The 21,093-nt window shown below is 35.8% G+C and overlaps 1 protein-coding gene across 9 annotated transcripts in view; it reads right to left on the minus strand.

The window, feature by feature from the left end:
• HDAC9 (histone deacetylase 9) overlaps positions 1–21,093 on the minus strand; it is a 579,212-nt gene that overhangs the window by 301,102 nt on the left and 257,017 nt on the right. For all 9 annotated transcript variants that reach the window (XM_060108643.1, XM_060108642.1, XM_060108648.1 and 6 more), the window contains one exon: positions 8,262–8,395. In XM_060108643.1, the coding sequence (XP_059964626.1) occupies positions 8,262–8,395 (134 nt within the window). The remainder of the gene's footprint in view (positions 1–8,261; positions 8,396–21,093) is intronic.

Here is a 21,093-nt window from a genome sequence, read left to right on the forward strand (position 1 = left end):
ATACCCAAGTCCTCCCCCTCACTACTAAAATGAACAAAGTATTCAAGTATTTCCTTTGATTTCTTGCCCCCCCCACACACACTTCTTTTTGATTCCCAGGAAGTATTTTACAATGACTCTTTTTATTATTATAGAATATGTTTCTTTAAAAAATATTTACGCTAAATATAAGCAATAATTCTGGACAATCACTTTCTGCACTTAAGGCTGCTGGAGAACAAGACCCACAAACAGGGTGTACATGTTTCTACAGAAAGAGGGCAGTGAAAACCAGTTCAATATGAAAAAATGTTTCTACCTGGAGAAAGGACCTGGAGAAAGCATGCTCTGAGATTTATACCTCCCCAAGAGCACTGCTGTGGGAACTCGGTGGATGTCTAAGCTAAAACTTCTGAAACAGCACCAGCTCTCCTTCTTTCTTATCACGGAGGATCTCCAGTAGTTCGTTTTGCCTCAGATGTCTTAAATTTGTCACGTTCTACTTTTCCTCTCAAATTGAGGTCTCCAACAGTTTTCATTTTCTGGTATCATCGTCAGTAATTTATTAAGTTATGTGTTTATGCTTAAATATAGATAGTTCCGTTTAATCCCTTCCCATATTTTCTATTTCCTGTGTACCCTTTATTCCTTCAATTTTCTCTCATGATGCACTTTTGAGCCAAAGGTCAAGAGCACAATGAGTCACAAAATAGGATAAAGTGCTCTGATAACTGTAATTTACGGAGATACTGATTTCCGTTCTCAGAGATACTTAGCCTGCAGGATGCCTAGCTAAAGTCATCTATGAGTCTGACCAAAAGAATTTTTGAGAATTCTGAGTATATTTGGACACTCAGTGCATATAAAGGATGGCATGGGTCTCCACCTGTGGATTTCTCACTTGAGATCCAAATATAGGTCTTAAGTAACTTGCCAATATAAGTCTAAGAAAGAAAGCTTATAGCTCTTCTTTCAATTTCGTAGTAAAGAAACGCTGCCATGTAGGAGGTATTCATTATTCTATTTCCATTCTCTGTGACTTGCACTCAAGTAGTTTCTTCCTTGAAAGCAGGAAAGGAACTCATGTGCCCTGAGCGCCTACACTGTGCTAAGCACCCGAGGAATATGATCTTATTTATTAGATCAGAGCCCCAAACAGTATACATTCACGTTTGAAGTTTGACTAAAGTTGTTCAAAATGACCATATCATTGAGTATCACAACACACCGTGGTTTTTTCCTAAAGAAGTAGTCTTTCTGAATTAAAGCCTGTTAATGCAACCTGATTATAGAAGGAATGTTCTGAACATGATCTACAAAGTCATACTGTGACAGGATAAAATGCAGCCTACCCACACACAGAGCACACACACGGTATAGATTCATATTTTTTTCTGCCAAGGAGCAGGGAAAAAAGGAAATAGTTCTATTCCTTCCCCTCCTCTGTTCAAAGCCTGGATTGAGGCCAGTGTCCTAATCAGTTCTCATTGGCCCTGGAGGAATCAGAACCTTTTGTAAAATATAATAAAGGGCATAAAATCATGATAAAATGCATGAAAAAGCAGTGCCTTTGGTTAGGGAACTAGAAATAATTTAGCAGAACAGATGGATTGCATTGGTTTGGTATTATTGAGGACATGAAAGGGCTTATTTTGTGGCAGTTCCAAACTAAGAGAAAATGTCCAACTTAAATTTGACAAGTCAAAGTACCTGCCTCTGCTGGGGGATACCCCATTTTCTTTAATCATTTTCAAAGTGGTGACATATTAGGCAAGAATTTCCACTGAAATATCTCATTTTCTGAAAATATTTCATCCAGTGTCCCTAAATATATGGATACGTTTTTATTTTTTTCTACAAAGATCTGCAGGGCTGCAGACTTACAGAGTTAAAGTAAAGAATCATAAATGACTTATGACTGTCAAAGTTACCCTCTGTTACAAATCCCATTCTTAATATTTAACAAATCAGTTCACACCTATTCATTATTGTCGATACTCTTTCCCCTCTTAAACAAACACAAAAAATCCAGTCTCATTGCTCATGCCCAAGCTTACCAACTGGAGTTTTTAAATGCTACAACCAACTGCTTCTTTAAATGTTACAAAGAAGATAGTTTCTATCCCCTCCTCGCACTGCATTCTCTCCTTCCATAGATCCCTCATCATCTAATAACCTGTTCTCCTCAGAGGCTTTCTTATAAGGAAAGGGGAATGAAAGAAGGAAGGCGGCTACTAAGCCGGCAGGCAGTCTAACAAGCTCTTGGTCCTTTCTGTCAGTCATATGAAAAGAAAGTGAATTGCAAGTCAGGAGCCCTGAGTTCTGGGTTCTGTCACATGTCCTTAACGTGCCCATAGCCTGCTATGAGGTAACTTTCTGGAGCTTTGTTTCTTCATCTATAAACATAAGGAGATTTAACCAAATTACTTTTAGCCCTAGAATGGTAAGTGAAAATGGTAAGCCCTAAAATGGCTATGAGAAATTACCTTATACACAACACTCAATAAAATATCCTTTATTTTGATTTATAGATTTGCCTTGGGCAAGTAAATATCATAATTGAAATGATAAATTACCATGGTTGAAGCAAGAGAGGAGACCTCACTATGAAGGTTTTCAAAAAGATGCTAGGTTTTCCTTGAAGCCCATTTTTAAAAAATGCTTAATTATATTTGAAAAATAAGAGTAGTTTTTAGAATTCATTTTCCTATCCCATGACAACTTCAAAATAAAGAACAATTTTCCCAATTTAAAAAAAATTTTGTGCGTGAAGCTTCTGAGTTAATAATACCACCTTTGTTTCTCAGGTAAATGTTTACTTTTGTTACTCTCCCATCTCCAAATACTTGACTCCATTCACCTGTTTGTCTCTACCTCATTAAGCTTATGTTAAGAAATTGAGTTTCTGTTGATTTTTAACATTGGTGAACCTTGGAATCAGCTGCAGAAGTTTAAAAGGTATTAATGCCTGGGTCATACCTTCAGAGATCCTGGTTAACTTTGTCTGGTTACAACCTAGGCATCTAGAAACTGAGAACCACCCAGTGGATTTTAATGGGCAACCTAGGTCAAGAACCACATCTTAGAGGGAGCTGTCCATTCTTCCTGCTCATAAGTGAATTCAAGATACTGACCCCTGTACTAACCAACATTTGGGACTATGGAATAGTTAAAATAAATGGCTGGCAGAGAGAAGGTTGGACAGTAAAAGAAAAAAAAGTTTATCTGATCTTCAAAATGACAAGTGCCATCTACTTGCATGTAATACTGCTTGATTCAGTCATTACAATTTATTTAAAAATATTTCAGGGCATAGAATAATTTCAAAAGTACTTCAGAAAACAGCAAGTCCATTCAATAACAAATGTCTGGGTGGTAAAAAGCATATGTACTATGTATTTTTTTTTCCAGTTTTACGTCCACTCATTTCAAACCATTATGCTCATCAGAAAGTAAGAAAAAAATGTTATGCCTTAGTGTACTGGCTCAATTTTCACAATTTTTATGCAACTGAATCTCCTGTGTTGTAATTATTTTTTTAAACATTGTAATGAACATTTTACTGATTTGGGTTGAAGCATTTTTTATAATCATCATGTATGAAACAAATTTGTCAAAATAAATATTTTGTTACTTTTAGCACAACAACTTTCAGACAGTTCAAGTCCATATAACTAGTCATTTTTTGCTAATAAGCTTTAATGCTGCTGTTTAAAAATAAAATCCTGTATCACTTTCCAAATGGACTTAGAAGGGCAGCCTGTCTTACTTCCTTTTATTGGTTGTTTTCTACATTAATTTTTTTTTCAGAAATCAAAATCAAAGCAAAAAATTCCAGATCATCTTAATTCTGATTATGGGCTGCACAGGTATTTTTCATGTTATTTATCTGCCAGGGTCCACTCTACTGGGTTATACAAATTTCTCTCAGAATAATAACACCTTGGTTTACTCATCACATCTAGATCATTTGTACTTCTTTCTATAACTGCCATATCCTTTAGAGACAATTCACCAGATTCCCTGTTTGAGTTTCTTATTGCTTTGTGGTTAGATTCTAAGACACAAGCACACACACAAAAGTTTTTTGCAAACTAAACAAAACAGTAAGCTGTTATGTGCTGCCATCTAGTTAGATTAGTCCATAAAACAAATGTTTAATTGAATTTCCATTAACTTGTAATATTTAGTACTTTGTAACCTTCAAGTCAGAAAACTTGCACACTTCAAAACTAAGTTTCTCAAAAGAGTATTATATTTCTTTATTTAGATTTACAAAAGGTATTTTAAAAATCACTTGTGTGTGCGGGAAAGTGTGCTGGAGACCCTATCCCTGAGCTCCCTGGCATCTTAAGATTTTACACTAAACCTGCTCTCCACTTTTTTCATTGGAATGGCTGAGAAGTCCCAGAAGGGGCAACAGTAGCTTGGTTCTGTGTCCCAAAATTGTTTGTAATTACTTTGTGTTGGCACTTGAATAAAGGAGTTAAACATTTCAGCACAGTATGTTGCTTACGGTTTTTACTTATGAATTAAGCGAAACAAAGTTATTCAATATTAGTCACAAAGAGGCAATGCAAATTCCATATAATGTGTAATCCAACAAAAGCATTATAAAATGTTATTATTCTCAAAACAAATGTGAGAGCAAGCAAATGTCTGTGGGGGGCGTGGTGGGGCTGAGAGTCATGAGCACTTCTGGAAAAACAACTGCAAGTGCATTTCTAACAGATGATGGGTCAACCTCTGCAATTTTTTAAGCACAGAAGAGCACATCTTTTTCTTCAGGGGCACACACACTTCAGAAACCTGGCTACCTAATCCAAGAGCTTATTCCCAAAGAGGACACCAAATGACCCCTCCAGACCCATTTCTTATGGTGACAAGAAAGCTGCTGGTTTTGCTTTTTACTCCCAACAGAATCACTAAACTCAGTGTGAATGATTCAATAGGGGAAACAACTAGATGGTATTGGCATGAGGGACAATTAACTACTTCAATTTTTTTTTTAAAAGAGTGCCACGTCATGCCAAGAGAAGTTAACCCATGTAACCACTGGAATCTAATATAATAAGGACTAATGTTTTCTCTGGCTGCCAATCAGGACTGTAAGCACAGCCAATTTACACTATAGCTTACAAACTAAAAGCAGTATGTTTACTAAAACATCCTAAAAATTGTGTCTACTCTTAACCAAAGAAAGTGTTATGCTCCGAATTAACTTCTTAGGCATCTAATTTCATATGATATTAGAGCTGAAAGGTCCTAGCAAATATCCTGCTTAGCACCCTCATCTTACAGATGGGAAAACCAAAGATCACTAAGGTTAAATGATCTGACAAAAGTACACAGATAATTAATGGCAGGACTAAGGTCAACTCTAACACTGAACAATAACCTTGGAAGGAATCCATTTTGATTAATTTTCTACATTGATAAATGAATTGAAACGATACATAAGTTTGATTTGTGGATCAGACTATTGTTTAAAAACAAAGAAGCCCTTTTAACATTTTAAAATTGCCATCTTTTCTATCATAATCATTGTTTAATTGCAACATTGACTACTCCATTGGCTGAGGAAAGCACTTTTTTCTCTGTACGCCACCAGAATTGAGACTCCTTACCTCCTGTCCCAGTGAAATACTATGGCATGTTTTGGATTAGGTCAGCATAAGTCATAGATGTTTTGATAACACAGGAGCAAATAAATAATATGGGCAACAATTCCATCACTTAGGAAAGCAAACACCTGCTGAACTGTTCTTAAACTATGTTAGGAAAAAGAGTGTTCTGTCTGCATTTTTAAAGTTTTGGATCAGACTTTTTTGTGCTTGGTCTTCATTAAGAGCCAATCTGCCAATCTGGGCTTTCAAGTGCATTATTTGTTAATTGTGTGACTGTTTGCTAGAGAGACTCGTATTTGCTGACTGGACTGGAATAGACTCACTCATTCTCACTCAACTGTGGGGTGCCCACCGTTCTTCTAACATTTCATCCTGGGTCTGATGTCACATCAGCAGTGCTGTTGTATAAACTGAATTTCATGGTTTCAAATAATACAAGACTAAAATAATGTGATGTACCAGGAACTGAAAAAGAAGACTGATCACAAAGGGATAATAGACTTCTAAATTTTAAGACCAGTGTGAACCATATTACATTCCATTTACTTCTGCACTTTGCTCCTTTCATAAATAGTGTTCCTTCAGGTAACAGATTTAAGGGATATCACAAACTAACAATGCATTTCAGGCTGTGATCAGGCACTGCTAATTTGGAGCAGTTGGGGCAGGGCTTCAGGATATAACAAAGACTTGAAAGTGAAAAAAAGGTAAACAGCAATGCCTCAGCTTGCAAAAGTAAAGAGAGATAGCCAAGCTAGGAAACATCTATAGTAGATGCAAAGGTGAGACAGGAACACTCTCATGAATAAATATCCATTAAGGCTAGTCTACCACAAGTTAAGTCTCCTTGATGGTTTACTTTACCGACTCCATATAGGATTGTGCAGACAATAGAGAGGTTTGGCTTCCAAACTGCGTTATCAAAAACATGAAAACTTTGAAGATAACTCTAAAATTTACCAAAGAATATGAAAGCCTTCTGCTGTATAATATGGATGCTACTGGCAAAATATGAATAATAGACTTTCACTCAGGAAAAAACCAGAGAAATAAATCTAGCTGAAATTCCTTCACTTTGGGGTTTCTAGGTAAAGGATACATTTAATCAAAAGCAGAACTCTACATATGAAAAACATTTGATAATTCTATTATCAACACATAATAAAACTTGTGAAACTAAGTCTGTAAACACTGCTTTGACGTATTCATTCACAATCCCAACGGCTGAATGACCCATCGACATTATCTATATTTTGATGTAAAGAAAATAACCATTTAATTCCCCTGTAAGATGAGATACATAGTTCATCTTCAAAAGAGAAAATAAATAAAGAAAATAATTTATCCTTAGAAATGAACACAATGAATGAATGAGTCTGCATCTTTGAAAGTCAGTTATTTTCAGTACTTTGCAGAGAAGAAAGATCACACTGAATTAACTCCTGCTATCAAACAGAGGCAAGTGCACTTGACTCTAAGAAATAGTCTGTCTGCTTTGGCACCTCTATTTCAACTGAAATATTTTACAGGTTCACTTTAAAGTAAATTGGCTTTGAATAGAATTTAGTTGACTACATTTTCGATTGTCAAAATCAGTTAACTCAAAAGTAGTCACAGAAGATTGTCTTTATTTTATCCAAGTACAGTGAATTTAGTATGATTTCAATGTATTAGTTTCCTTCTGACATTACTATGGTCAAAATATCAATATTATCTGTTTACTTTTTTCCCAAACTGGTAAGAACTAGTTAGATTCCCTTCATTGCCCTATAAAGAAGGATAACAGGACCAAATATGTTCCACAACATGTTAAATTATCAGTCTATAAGAATAGGGACCATGTTTGGCTTGTGAAATTCCATAATTCTAGTCCCTAGAACACATCTGGAACAGAATATAGACCCAAGAAAAAGTGCTTTTGATCAATAAATGTTAAGGTAATGTAAGAAAACACATGGGAGATATTTTTCTTTTAAAAAAGTTTTAGACTCAAATATAGACTGTTATTGGATCTTAAGCAACTTTGGACATTTACAGCAACTAAATCAAACAACTGCTGGTTGTTATATATTTTGCAGATTTGACAATGGGAGTCTTTTTGACCTGATAACATTTTTACTTTTAACTTTTGAAAGCCTAAAGAAACTAATTTTTCTAAATAAAAAAATAAGACTCACCAAGAATCTACAGAAATGAATCTAAACATCAGTAAAAAGAAGTGACTTTTCTTGGTAAGAAGACAGTTAATCTTTTTAAACTATTCATTTCCATGAGGCAAAATCGGCATATGTCAGTTCAGAGTATCGCTTATAACAAGAAATAACAACTACTGATCACTTAACGGTTTGCGAAGAGTTTCTCAGAAAACTAACTCAATAAATGATACCTAGAATACTACCATGTGTACAGAAAAACGCTGCAGTAACAGCACATACATCAGGCAGCTGCTCAGTCCATCAACACAAACTGAGTACCCACTGTGTGCCCAGCCCAGTGTCAGGTTATAAGTTCTATGCTACTAATGTCTACGATGGTTCATCAATCATGGTGTTTGTACTACAGAGTTAACATTTTTCTACACCTACCCAATTGAATACTGGCCTCTTTACATGATTTATTTAAGTAAGTAAAAGAGTGTGGCCAATTCAGGATTACCTCACATTTATTTAGCAACCCAGTCTCTTGCAGCCGTGACCAGATGCTCTGTATGCGTCCAGCGTGCTCAGGGTGGGTGGTGGAATTGCCACAAATGCACTGGTGTTTCAGCATCAGAGGATCATAGGCAATTCCTTCAGGACAAAGAAAACACAGCACAAGATGAGTAATGATACAAAGGAATGATACAAGTTACATGACAATATGATTACTCCAAAAAAGGCATTCTTTTTCAAATAAATTTACAAATGGAGAAATAATATATATCCACAAATTCCCAGGAAGCACATAGAGCTATTTAGTTCTATGGATCTGGATATATATGCAAAGAAGTCAACTCATGGATTAATCAGTACTCAGACCCTAGCTTACTTAGTAGTAAAGTAATAAAGATGGTGATACTTAAGAAACTTCAGGTTTAAAAAAACCTGTAATTTTACCAGTATCTTAAATCATTATGAAGCATTTTTAGACAGATAATTCAATTCAGTAGAGGTTTCAATTTTATCAGTGAAGCCATAAAATGAACTGACTCTTTAAATTGTGAATTTATTTCAAGAGTAATTCTAGCCTTACTTTAGGTCATGTTACAACTGTAATAAACTGGAAGAGTTTCCAACTGCTTGCCTATTCTGCTTATCAATTTCTTCAAAGTTATGCAGAAAGAGCTTCCTCTTATTTTATAATGAAATAAAATCTATAATTTAGACTGTGGAACACTGAAGCGTTTCTTTTAAAAAATGAGTAAGTCAGCTGCAATACCTTTAGTAGAGATCACATAGATACTTAACAAACTCTGCTTTTAAATTATCATGAGTTAACACATTGCATATTTCAGTTAGACCCTTTGATGGGGAAGATTTTATAAACATTTGATGAAATGAACTATGAGGGATATATAAAGTAGGGCTCTTTAAAGCAACAAATTAGATAATAATTACTATAAAAACGTTTCCACCCTTAACCCGATTCCTTGGGGGGGAAACATGTTATTTACAAAATTGCCTGACATAAGAAATTATTTAACCAATCAAATATTCCAATATATTACCATCAAAATACATTCTCTGGGGGCATGGAGTGAGGGCAGAAGAATCCATTATAAGAAATTTCTAAATGTCTATTCAAGAACGGATACTATACAAGCAATTAGTGTTATAAAGTAGGTTCAATTAATGCACTTTATTCTCCCTTACATTATTGTGTTAGAGGAATGTTACTCAAGAGGGGAACATACTTGTCCCTGTTACTCAAGAGGGGAAAATACTTGTCCCTGACTGTATTAAAATCATGCAGCAGAATGACATGTGTTATTTGGAACCACGTGGCAAAAATTATGTCTAGGAAAAAATATCACTTTGCTGGCCCAAATAACATCCACTATTTTCTATTAATTGAAATATAGCTGATATACAATATTATGTTAGTTTAAGGTGTACTGCATAGTGATTTGACATTTGCATACATTACAAAATGATCACCACAATAAGTCTAGTAACCATCTGTCCCCATACAAAGTAATTACAATATTTTTGACCATATCCTTTAGGCTGTGTATTATACCCCTGTGGCTTATCTATAACTGGAGGTTTGTACCTCTTAATCCCCTTCACCTATTTGGCCCAACTCTCCAACCCCCTTCCCTCTGGCAACTACACATTTGAGGCTGTTTTCATTTTGTTTTGTTTCTTAGATTCCAGATCTAAACATACAGATTTTAGATTATAGGGTATCTGTCTTTCTCTGTCTAACGTGTTTCACTCGGCATGATACTCTCTGGATGCGTAACATCGACACAATGGCTTCAAACTCCCTCCTTGCGCCCCTAACTCTCAAATTTTCATCTTCAGCATTGATCTCCCTTCGGAGCGGTACACTTGCACACTTGTCCAAATTGCCCCTCCAAAATCTGCATTTGTTTTCATAAAGTGAGACTATCAGAGATTTGAGCTCATAATCTTAAACTTCACACACTGTTCCTCATTTCAGTAAAGGATATCATAATCCACCATTGCTCATATAAGAAATCTTACAGTCCTCTTGACACTCCCTCTCCAATGAACCAACAAGTATTGTCTATCTTCCCTGGTAGATACATACTGAATCACTCTCTTAACTCCAATGCCAAAACCACACAAAATCCAAGGTACTATTATCTTTAATCTGAACTCCTGAGATAGCCTTGTAACTGGCTATCTGACTTTTGCTCTATTCTATTTGCCACTTAACAGTAGCCACCTTTGCTTAAACCCTTTGGTGACTTCAAAGATGAGGTTAAAATTTCTCAAGTCTGCATACATAGGCCCTTCCCCACCTCTCCAGCTTCATCTCATACTCTTCCCTCACTTGATCTCTATTTCTCCCACAAAGGTTTACCTTCCACTCCTCAGAAGACTCAAAATCATACCAGCCTTAGGATCGTCATACATGCTATCCCATCTATGCCAAAAATTCTTCCTTCTTGCCCCCGTAACTCTAGGCTTCATTTGGCTTATACCTATTCATTCTTCAAAATTGTTTTAATGTCACTTCCTCAATAAAGCATTCCCTGGGATCTCTAAATTAGATCTCCCACTATATGCTCTACTAGTTCTTCTAGGTCTTCCTCGGAACATTTAGCACAATTCTGTAATTGTTGTATAATATTGTTAATTGTATATTTTCTTTACTATCTGGTAAGATCTATGAAAACACAGACTAGAGTTGTATTGTTTACCTCTGAACTTTTCATGTTTGTAAACCATGCTTGGAATACAGTAGATCCTCAAAAGTACTTTTAGTAAATGAATGAAAAACATAAATCTATGAATTGATGCAAGAACTAAGTCAGATATCTCCATTATAAAGACCTCCTTGATGAACCTAGTTGGTGGACCTCATTGGACTACTGAAGTTTTTATAGCCTTATTTCTTTAATGTTCTACCTTTTATTTGCCTTATCTTCCAACTGGCAAGTGCCTCTAATACAGGCATTTATTTTACTCATTATATTTCTACATGGCATTTTGCATAAAAAAGAGATGAATAAATATTTTTAAATAAAGTCAAAAGGGAGACAAGAGGGAAGGCGGGAAAAAAAAGGAAGCAGGCATAAAAAAGAAACATTAAAAATACAATGATAGGGACTTCCCTGGTTGCGCAGTGGTTAAGAATCCACCTGCCAATGCAGGGGACATGGGTTCAAACCCTAGTCCAGGAAGATCCCACATGCCGTGGAGCAACTAAGCCTGTGAGCCACAACTACTGAGCCTGCGCTCTAAAGCCCATGAGCCACAACTACTGAAGCCCGTGTGCCACAAACACTGAAGTCCGCACACCTAGAGCCCGCGCTCCGCAACAAGAGAAGCCACCACAATGAGAAGACCGCCGCGCACCGCAACGAAGAGTAGCCCCCGCTCGCCACAACTAGAGAAAGCCCACGCACATCAACAAAGACCCAATGCAGCCAAAAATAAATAAATAAATAAACAAATTTGTTTAAAAAAATACAATGATATATAAGACATGTCTCCACAGTTCAGATATATCAAGTATTTATTTATGAGTTGCTACTACATAACAGGAACTGTTTAACATATTTTCAACCACAGTTTTGCACTGCATGAAGGATATATTAATGATTAACATGGAAACATAAAATACAGTATTTCCCCCATTTTGAAAACATATTCTTTAAGAGTAGAGATTCTAATCATTAAGTTGCTTATTTTTTTTCACTATTTCACCTCTTGACATATCTAACTTCACCTCCATAGTAATTATTCCTCTTTTAACAAAATTTCCTCCATAAGCCACTGCCAAAAAAAAATTATTTAACAGGTTATGGTAGCTGAAATTTATTGCCAAGTATCTGGAGATTATAATACAAAGTCCAGGAACTCTTGGAAAGACATTTGAATTTAAGAGAAAATAAATAAAGTCTGGAACCCCAAACCTCCACTTACTCATCTTAATGACCTAGCAATGAGGTGTTAACACGCAGACTGCAAGGTGAGACTTAACCTCAACCTTCATCTCCATTCTTTTCCTCTCTCTTTTTTCCTTTTTTTTTTTTTTTCCAGTAACAAAAACTTATAGGGTGAGAAACAAGCCTGCTCTTCTCTTTGGGATTCATATGGAATGCTACTTTTCTTTGACCCTTTCTGCCCCACTGGTTACCACTTACAACATAAGCCAATGGATCAATCTCTCTCAATCTATGGGACAAGAGTTAAAATTAGGTTTTGAGAAAACACACAAAGGAGTCTTAACATAAAGCCTTTACCTTAATTTTAAACTCTAGTAGTTTATTTTCTACCAAAAAAAATCTCTTAAAATTTTTTGATATGTTTTTTTTAGATAAGCTTGGACTTTGTGCTTTCTCTGGCTTTCAGTTTTATTAAATGAGGAAGCACAAAGTGCAGCATCTTTCCCTTTCCTTAATCACTGCGTGTAGTTAAGTCATTATTTAGCCATAGAAGCCATTCATATCTTCAGGTTTATGCCCAATCTTATATGATTGTGAGGCTGAGTTCTATTTGGAAAGTTGAGTCTAAATCTTTAGACCTAAAACTCCTGATCCTGATCACAAGTTCTTAACATTCAGCTTCATATTGCTTTTCTGGTTAATGCCTGAGGTTTCACAGCTTCCTAAGGATTTGCTCAACAACACATATTAAACACTTTTCAGGGCCAAAGAACTGAACTAAGCACAACACAAATATATATAACATAATATCTTTCCTAAAAGACGCAGGTTCAGTAAACAGTCATTGAATGCTCACAATGATCCAGGTACCAGCAACTTCATTTTATTACATTTAACTTATGATCTAGCAGTAAAGGTGAAGTACTCACGAATATACTTTTATGACATGTTTTTTTAAGACTCTGTATGGTAAGGAAGAAACAAAAATATGGGGCAGGGAGGTCAAAGACGACCTTTTAAAAATAAAAAACCAAATCTTTAAAAAATGGCCTGAAATTGGTAGAATTACTAAAATGGATACAAGGAGCTATTTTGAAGTAAGGGTCATTTCTAATAACCTCTAAATCGTACCCACAGCAGCTGTTATACTTTCTAACCATAATTCTAATCTATCCATAAGGTTTATCTTGCTTAATTTTTTCTATTTCTACTATACTCTTTACATTCTAATACCTGAATTATTTGCTATAATATCTTTTAACAGGAACACCTAAATCAAAGTACCAGATAGTACAAATTTTTTTTAACATTTTTATTGGAGTATAATTGCTTTACAATGGTGTGTTAGTTTCTGCTTTAGAACAAAGTGAATCAGCTATACATATACATATATCACTATTTCTCCTCCCTCTTGCGTCTCCATCCCACCCTCCCTATCCCACCCCTCTAGGTGGTCACAAAGCATCGAGCTGATCTCCCTGTGCTATGTGGCTACTTTCCACTAGCTATCTATTTTACATTTGGTAGTGTATATATGTCCATATCACTCTCTCACTGCAGCTCAGCTTACCCTTCCCCTTTCCTGTGTCCTCAGGTCCATTCTCTACATCTGCATCTTTATTCCTGTCCTGCCCCTAGGTTCTTCATAACCTTTTTTTTTTGATTCCATATATATGTGTTAGCATATGATATTTGTTTTTCTCTGACTTACTTCACTTCATATGACAGACTCTTCCACCTCACTACAAATAACTCAATTGTTTCTTTTTATGGCTGAGTAATATTCCATTGTATATATGTGCCACATCTTCTTTATCCATTCATATGTTTATGGACACTTAGGTTGCTTCCATGTCCTGGCTATTGTAAACAGAGCTGCAATGAACATTGTGGTACATGAGTCTTTTTCAATTATGGTTTTCTCAGGGTATATGCCCAGTAGTGGGATTGCTGGGTTGTATGGTAGTTCTATTTTTAGTTTAAGGAACCTCCATACTGTTCTCCATAGTGGCTGTATCAATTTACATTCCCACCAACAGTGCAAGAGGGTTCCCTTTTCTCCACACCCTCTCCAGCATTTATTGTTTGTAGATTTCTGATGATGGCCATTCTGACTGGTGTGAGGTGATACCTCATTGTAGTTTTGATTTGCATTTCTCTAATGATCAGTGATGCTGAGCATCCTTTCATGTGTCTGTTGGCGATCTGTATATCTTCTTTGGAGAAATGTCTATTTAGGTCTTCTGCTCATTTTTGGATTGGGTGGTTTGTTTTTTTGATGTTGAGCTGCATGAGCTGTTTGTAAACTTTGGAGATTGATCCTTTGTCTGCTGATTCATTTGCAAATATTTTCTCCCATTCTGAGGGTTGTCTTTTCGTCTTGCTTATGGTTTCCTTTGCTGTGCAAAAGCTTTTAAGTTTCATTAGGTCCCATTTGTTTATTTTTATTTCCATTTGTCTAGGAGGTGGGTCAAAAAGGATCTTGCTATGATTTATGTCATAGAGTGTTCTGTCTATATTTTCCTCCAAGAGTTTTATAGTGTCTGGCCTTACATTTAGGCCTTTAATCTATTTTGAGTTTATTTTTGTGCATGGTGTTGGGGAGTGTTCTAATTTCATTCTTTTACATGTAGCTGTCCAGTTTTCCCAGCACCACTTATTGAAGAGGCTGTCTTTTCTCCATTGTATATTCTTGCCTCCTTTATCAAAAATAAGGTGACCATATGTGTGTGGGTTTACCTCTGGGCTTTCTATCCTGTACCATTGACCTGTATTTCTGTTTTTGTGCCAGTACCATACTGTCTTGATTACTGTAGCTCTGTAGTATAGTCTGAAGTCCAGGAGTCTGATTCCTCCAGCTCCATTTTTCTTTCTCAAGATTGCTTTGGCTATTCGGGGTCTTTTGTGTTTCCATACAGATTGTGAAATTTTTTGTTCTAGTTCTGTGAAAAATGCCAGTGGTAGTTTGATAGGGATTGCACTGAATCTGTAGATTGTTTTGGGTAGTAGAGTCATTTTCACAATGTTGATTCTTCCAATCCAAGAACATGGTGTATCTCTCCAGCGGTTTGTATCATCTTTAATTTGTTTCATCAGTGTCTTATAGTTTTCTGCATACAGGTCTTTTGTCTCCTTAGGTAGGTTTATTCCTAGGTATTTTATTCTTTTTGTTGCAGTGGTAAATGGGAGTGTTTCCTTAATTTCTCTTTCAGATCTTTCATCATTAGTGTATAAGAATGCAAGAGATTTCTGTGCATTAATTTTGTATACTGCTACTTTACTAAATTTATTGATTAGCTCTAGTAGTTTTCTGGTAGCATATTCAGGATCCTCTATGTATAGTAACATGTCATCTGCAAACAGCAACAGCTTTACTTCTTCTTTTCCAAATTGTATTCCTTTTGTTTATTTTTCTTCTCTGACTGTTGTGGCTATAACTTTCAAAACTATGTTGAATAACAGTGGTGAGAGTGGACAACCTTGTCTTGTTCCTGATCTTAGAGGAAATGGTTTCAGTTTTTCACTGCTGAGAACGATGTTGACTGTGGGCTTGTCATATATGGCCTTTATTATGTTGAGTTAAGTTCCCTCCAGATAGTACACTTTTTAGTTATGTGTGAAACTTGATTTGTCTAGCAGGCAAATGAAGTATCCAAAAATAATTGTTTAAAACTTGCTAAATTGTGCCTCTGAGTACATAAGGAGAATTTTCTAAGACTCAGATTTGTTTGTTTATGTAAATCATCGTATCAGCAGCTAAAAAGGAAGTGGGTGGAAGAAATTCCATCCTAGGGCTTCCAACTAACACTATATGAAAGTCTGTTAGAACCTGGGAATTAGATTAAGTGTTGCCATTCAACTAGATAACCGAGAAGGAGATTCAACCAGTATATAAGTTGGCAAAAAGTGAAGTCAAACACAATTCACTACGTATTTACTGGCAAATATCTGGAAAGATCACTCTACATTCAAGCTTTCAAGAACGAGTGAGCACAGCAAAGGAAACCATAAACTGAACGAAAAGATAAACCATAGAATGGGATAAAATATTGGCAAATGAAGTGACCAACAAGGGATTAATGTCCAAAATATACAAACAGCTCATGGGGCTCAATATCAAAAAAACAAACAACCAAATCGAAAAATGAGTGGAAGGTCTAAACAGACATTTCTCCAGAGAAGACACACCAGATGGCCAAAAAGCACATGAAAAGATGCTCAACATCACTAATTATTAGAGAAATGCAAATCAAAACTACAATGAGGTATCTATCTATCTCACACCGGTCAGAATTGCGGTCATCAAAAGGTCTACAAATAATAAATGCTGGAGAGGGTGTGGAGAAAAGGGAACTCTCCTGCACTACTGGTGGGAATGTAAATTGGTGCAGCCCCTATAGAGAACAGTATGGAGGTTCCTCAAACAACTAAAAATAGAGTTACCATACAATCCAGCAATCCCACTCCTGGGCATGTATCTGGATAAAACTTTAGTTCCAAAAGATATATGCACCCCAATGTTCATAGCAGCACTATTTACAACAGCGAAGACATGGCAGCAAACTAAACGTCCATCAACAGGTGAATGGAGAAAGAAGATGTAGTGTATATATGCACAATGGAATATTACTCAGCCATAAAAAAGAATGAAATGCCATTTGCAGCAACATGGATAGACCTAGAGATTATCATACTAACTGAAGTAAGTCAAAGACAAATATCTCATGATATCACTTATATGTGGAATCTAAAAAATGATACAAATGAACTTATTTACAAAACAGAAACAGACTCACAGACATAGAAAACAAACTTATGATTACCAAAAGGGAAATGTGGGGGGAGGGATAAATTAGGAGTTTGGGATTAGTAGATACAAACTACTATATATAAAATAGATAAACAACAAGGTCCTACTTTATAGCACAGAAAACTACATTCAATATCTTATAATAAACTATAATGAAATGAAAGTTGGAAAATATATATCTGAATCATTTTGCTCTACAGCAGAAATTAACACTAAATTGTAAATCAACTATACTTCAAAAAAAATTTTTTTTTAAAGATTGAGTGAGCAGAAGAAAATAAAAAACAAAAAACTGGGCCTATGAGAATATGCTACAGAAACTGTAAAGGAAACATCATTCCTACTACTTAGCTCAGTGAATTTGATTTACTATAGGAACAAAAATTAGATTTTAGAAACTTTTTGAGATCCTCAAATGTCAAAAGACACTGATCCTATAAAATAGGAGCCAACAGCTAAAAGGAGAAATCAAGCTAAATTAACGAGTAAAAAGAAAGATGAATAAGGTAAATGAGGATGGCAAGAAAACTAAATGCATAGTGGCAAAATTAAAATCTACACTGGAGGGCCTCCCTGGTGGCGCAGTGGTTGAGAGTCCGACTGCTGATGCAGGGGACATGGGTTCGTGCCCCGGTCCGGGAAGATCCCACACGCCACAGAGCGGCTGGGCCCATGAGCCATGGCCGCTGAGCCTGCGCATCCGGAGCCTGTGCTCCGCAATGGGAGAGGCCACAACAGTGAGAGGCCCACGTACCGCAAAAAAAAAAAAAAAAAAAAAAAAAATATATATATATATATATATATATATATATATATCTACACACATATATATAATTTATATTAATATATACTTTTAAAATATATGCTGGGCCTCCCTGGTGGCGCAAGTGGTTGAGAGTCCGCCTGCCGATGCAGGGGATGCGGGTTCGTGCCCCGGTCTGGGAGGATCCCATATGCCGCGGAGCGGCTGGGCCCGTGAGCCATGGCTGCTGGGCCTGCGCATCCGGAGCCTGTGCTCCGCAACGGGGGAGGCCACAACAGTGAGAGGCCCGCATACCGCAAAAAATAAATAAATAAATAAAATATATGCTATAACTTATATTAATAAATGTTATAATATATATGTGACCAAGTGCATTTAATCTCCTAAATAAAAAAGATAGCTATTTTATCATCTTCAGTGAGAATTAAGAGAAACAAATTTTGGAGGAATTTTTCAGGAGAAATTTCAAGCACATATATTTGAGGACAGTAACTTCAAAACTGATTTTCTACCCAAATGAAATTAATCTCTCCATTCTGATACAGGTGGTAACATTAGTTACTCTGAGAGGTCTTAAAACACACACATAAACACATGCACATACAAATATACATACACACACACGAGTACACACGCACACATATACATATTTACAGATATCCACGTGCGCACAGACATGAACACAAACACACATATAACTTTTTTTTACTCTGTTAAAGAGAGGCACATAGGAAGAGGAAAAAAGACTGGAATAAATAAATGTATATTTTACTTATGGTTACCTCTGAGTGATAGAAGAATAGGTGATTCTCCTTTACAGTCTTTCAAATTTACCAAATTACTTTCAATGAACATTTTTTTGAATTAAAAAAATATAAGTGTTACTCCCAAATTTCACTTAACACACCAATAATCTTTTTTGTGTGTAGCTGCATGCAATTCATGTCTGTTTACTCTCATTTCATTCGGATATTCATTTGTTTATTATACAGTAAGTACATACACTGAGTACCCTCCTTGGGCTAGCCATATACCTATGTGCTAGGGTTAGAAAGAAGAGAAAACACAATCTCTTCCCGCACAGAGCCCATCTGAACATAATCCCCAAAATAAATAACTACAATCTTTTAGGGAAAAATCCAGTTTGTTATGAGGGACCATAATTGATTTAATTTGGACTTAGCTGACCGAACAAGGCTTCATGAAGGAAATAACACGTAAACTAAAACCTGAAGGATTAATGGGAGTTTGCCTGACTTGGGAAAATATCTTTAATTAAAAAACAAAAACCAAAAACCAAAAAAACAGGAAAAAAGGCCAGTTTTGCTATTCTCACACTGAAATATTCAAATGTATTTCACTTTCTGTCATGATGTGCCACCCACTAAACATCGATTTAAAAATTCTTTTAACTAAACTATTTGTAGTGGCTTTCATAAACATTGGTTTAGTTTGAGCACTATAATTCTACTTCACATTAGACACTGACTTAAAAAGATAATGTTACAAAGAAAGAATTTACTCACAGAATATATAAAGGAACCTAGTGTTGGGAGAAAGAAGACCTTAAATGGTACTGGGTGATGGGGAAGATAAAGCCAATCAAATTTATTTGCCATTAAATTCTTGTGTCAATGAATCCCATTTGGTATAAACTTAGCACAATTATTACATCATCTACTCTCAATGGTCTGTTGTGAGCCATGACCAAGCCTCATCTCTGTTAGGAACAGCTGAGTAGAAAGGAAGACTATGGCAGAGAAAATGACATACATTGCCCTTTCCTTAGTCATCAGAACTCATACAAACACCATGCCTTGGCTTCACATAGAATGAAAAAAGCACCTCTTAAATTCAACTTGATATAAAAGTTGAATATTATTACTCATATTCCAATATAACAGAATTCATTTGAATATGTGGCAACCTGGCTCTACAATACGCATTCTTCATTAGCACTACAGCAGGTGTGTCATCTTCTTGTCCATCCAGAAATATCCTCAACCAGGCTCTCTGTAGGGCCACCAGGGAGTGGCTGCATCTTAGTCTGCTTCTTGGTCCATTCAAGTTCTCACAGGAAATGGACTAGAGACATCATCTTTCAACAACTGAGTGAGTTCAGACCACATTTTTCCCTTGGACCACTGCTTTGTTCTTTACAAAAAGGGGATGGTGTGGCTACTCTAGTTGACTGTTGAGGATCATATGGAAGGTAAAGGTTTGAATGTTGTGCCTTGAAAATTATGTGAGTTTAGTATTGAGTAACTTTTTAGTTGTTTCAAAAGGTATAGCTCTTAGAGAATGAAATAAGCAAATCGCCTACACTTACAACTTGTTTTCCTTACTTTTTAGTGGAACAACCACTGAGTATTGAAGATTTATGACTTTCTTTTGGAAAAAAAAAGCTAAATATTCTCAAATAACATGTGACTTCAAAGTGACTTAAATGTCACTTGATTTTTCTTGATGTATCTACACCAGATATTAAAAAGCCAAAAGAAAGGCATTTAATGCTTAAAAAATTTGTCGTCAAACATACCACAAATGAAAGCCTTAAGAGTTCTCCTCTAAAATAAATATCGTTAGAAATACTAAAATGAATTTTTAGGTCATGTGGATTGTAAGAGTATGTAGCTTACAGGGGAAATTTAAGTTTGGATTAAAGCCAGAATAATATGTGGAGGAGCAGAGTGAAGACAGTGCATTTCATTTCCTTTGGATTTGGAAAAGCACTAAATGAAAGTCACCAATCAAATATATATTTTTAGTCCCAATGACAGTGGAGGGGCTATTAACAGATACATAAATTATATACTTTGCATGTTTTTTAAAAAATATGTAATATTTTTACTTTAAGAATTTAAGTGTTAGGATGCAACATTCTTAAGGTAAATAATACAATAAGAAGGTTCTTCTCTACTGAAGTATGTAACTTTGAAATCACTTAGTCATTCTTTACAGAACAATAATTACAAAGTAACTTTCATTTTCAATGTTTTCAAATTTGAACTAGTAAATTCCTAAGTGTTTACAATTTATATGTACATATATCATGTACATATACTACAAATTAGTATTTGTTCATTCAACTAAAATTTATTGAATACCTACTAAGTATAAAATCCTGTATTTTTTAAAATATAAGTTTATATAATCTCTCATTTAGGCAAGAAATGTGCCTCATCATGTACATTAAAAATGAAAATAGGGCTTCCCCGGTGGCGCAGTGGTTGAGAGTCCACCTGCTGATGCAGGGGACGCGGGTTCGTGCCCCGGTCCAGGAAGATCCCACATGCCGTGGAGCGTCTGGGCCTGTGAGCCATGGCCGCTGAGCCTGCACATCCGGAACCTG

This window comes from Mesoplodon densirostris, chromosome 9 (assembly GCF_025265405.1).
Source record: "Mesoplodon densirostris isolate mMesDen1 chromosome 9, mMesDen1 primary haplotype, whole genome shotgun sequence".
Taxonomy (NCBI): domain Eukaryota; kingdom Metazoa; phylum Chordata; class Mammalia; order Artiodactyla; family Ziphiidae; genus Mesoplodon; species Mesoplodon densirostris.